Source organism: Brassica oleracea, chromosome C5 (genome assembly GCF_000695525.1).
Source record: "Brassica oleracea var. oleracea cultivar TO1000 chromosome C5, BOL, whole genome shotgun sequence".
Lineage (NCBI taxonomy): Eukaryota > Viridiplantae > Streptophyta > Magnoliopsida > Brassicales > Brassicaceae > Brassica > Brassica oleracea.
This window is the reverse complement of record NC_027752.1, coordinates 4,710,241-4,710,929: the sequence shown is the minus strand read 5'-3', so window position 1 is coordinate 4,710,929 and position 689 is coordinate 4,710,241. Positions and strand designations below refer to the sequence as shown.

Here is a 689-nt window from a genome sequence, read left to right as displayed (position 1 = left end):
ATGGATGATGACAAGGAATTCATAGAAGCTATCAAAGATGCCAGTGACTGTAGTTCTGCGACGTATGCAAGGAAGCTTTTTGCGAGAATGTTGGTTTCCAAATCGTTGTCTCAGCCTCATGTAGTGTGGGAAGCTACTTGGGAGTATCTTACCGACGATATTCTTTACAAGAAGCGGCGAGAAACTGGACGACCTGGTGAGTTTTGTCCAATTAAATTTTCTTATTGTAAGAATGTCTATGTTAATTTAATAGAATTATCAAACTTGCAGATATGAACTTGACCATAGAGCAGATCAAAAATATTGCTCTTAATGAGATCGAAAATTATTTGTTCAGCAATGGTCGTAGCCTCAAGAAATGGCCCCACATGCAAAGCCAGAAAATTTTAGAGATTACAACGGCAATCGCCTTATAGATGATGAGCTTAATTATGTTGTGGAAGATCAGCTAAAGGAAAATGAAAGACTTATGGCGATGATAACAGATGAGCAAAGAGGGGTATACGAACAGATTCTGGATGCAGTTTTAAATGATAGCGGTGGAGTGTTCTTTCTTTATGGTTATGGAGGCACAGGAAAAACCTTCGTATACAGAGCACTCTCGTCAGCTATCCGATCTAAAGGTATGATTGTTCTAAATATCGCATCAAGTGGAATTGCAGCATTGTTGTTGGAAGGAGGTAGAACCG

General features: G+C 39.3%; 1 protein-coding gene across 1 annotated transcript in view; it reads left to right on the top strand.

Moving 5' to 3' along the window:
* LOC106344311 (ATP-dependent DNA helicase PIF1-like) overlaps positions 1-689 on the top strand; it is a 2,131-nt gene continuing 1,442 nt past the window's right edge. Inside the window, exons 1-3 of the mRNA XM_013783713.1 lie at positions 1-196; positions 271-401; positions 449-623. Of these exons, the coding sequence (XP_013639167.1) occupies positions 1-196; positions 271-401; positions 449-623 (502 nt within the window). The remainder of the gene's footprint in view (positions 197-270; positions 402-448; positions 624-689) is intronic.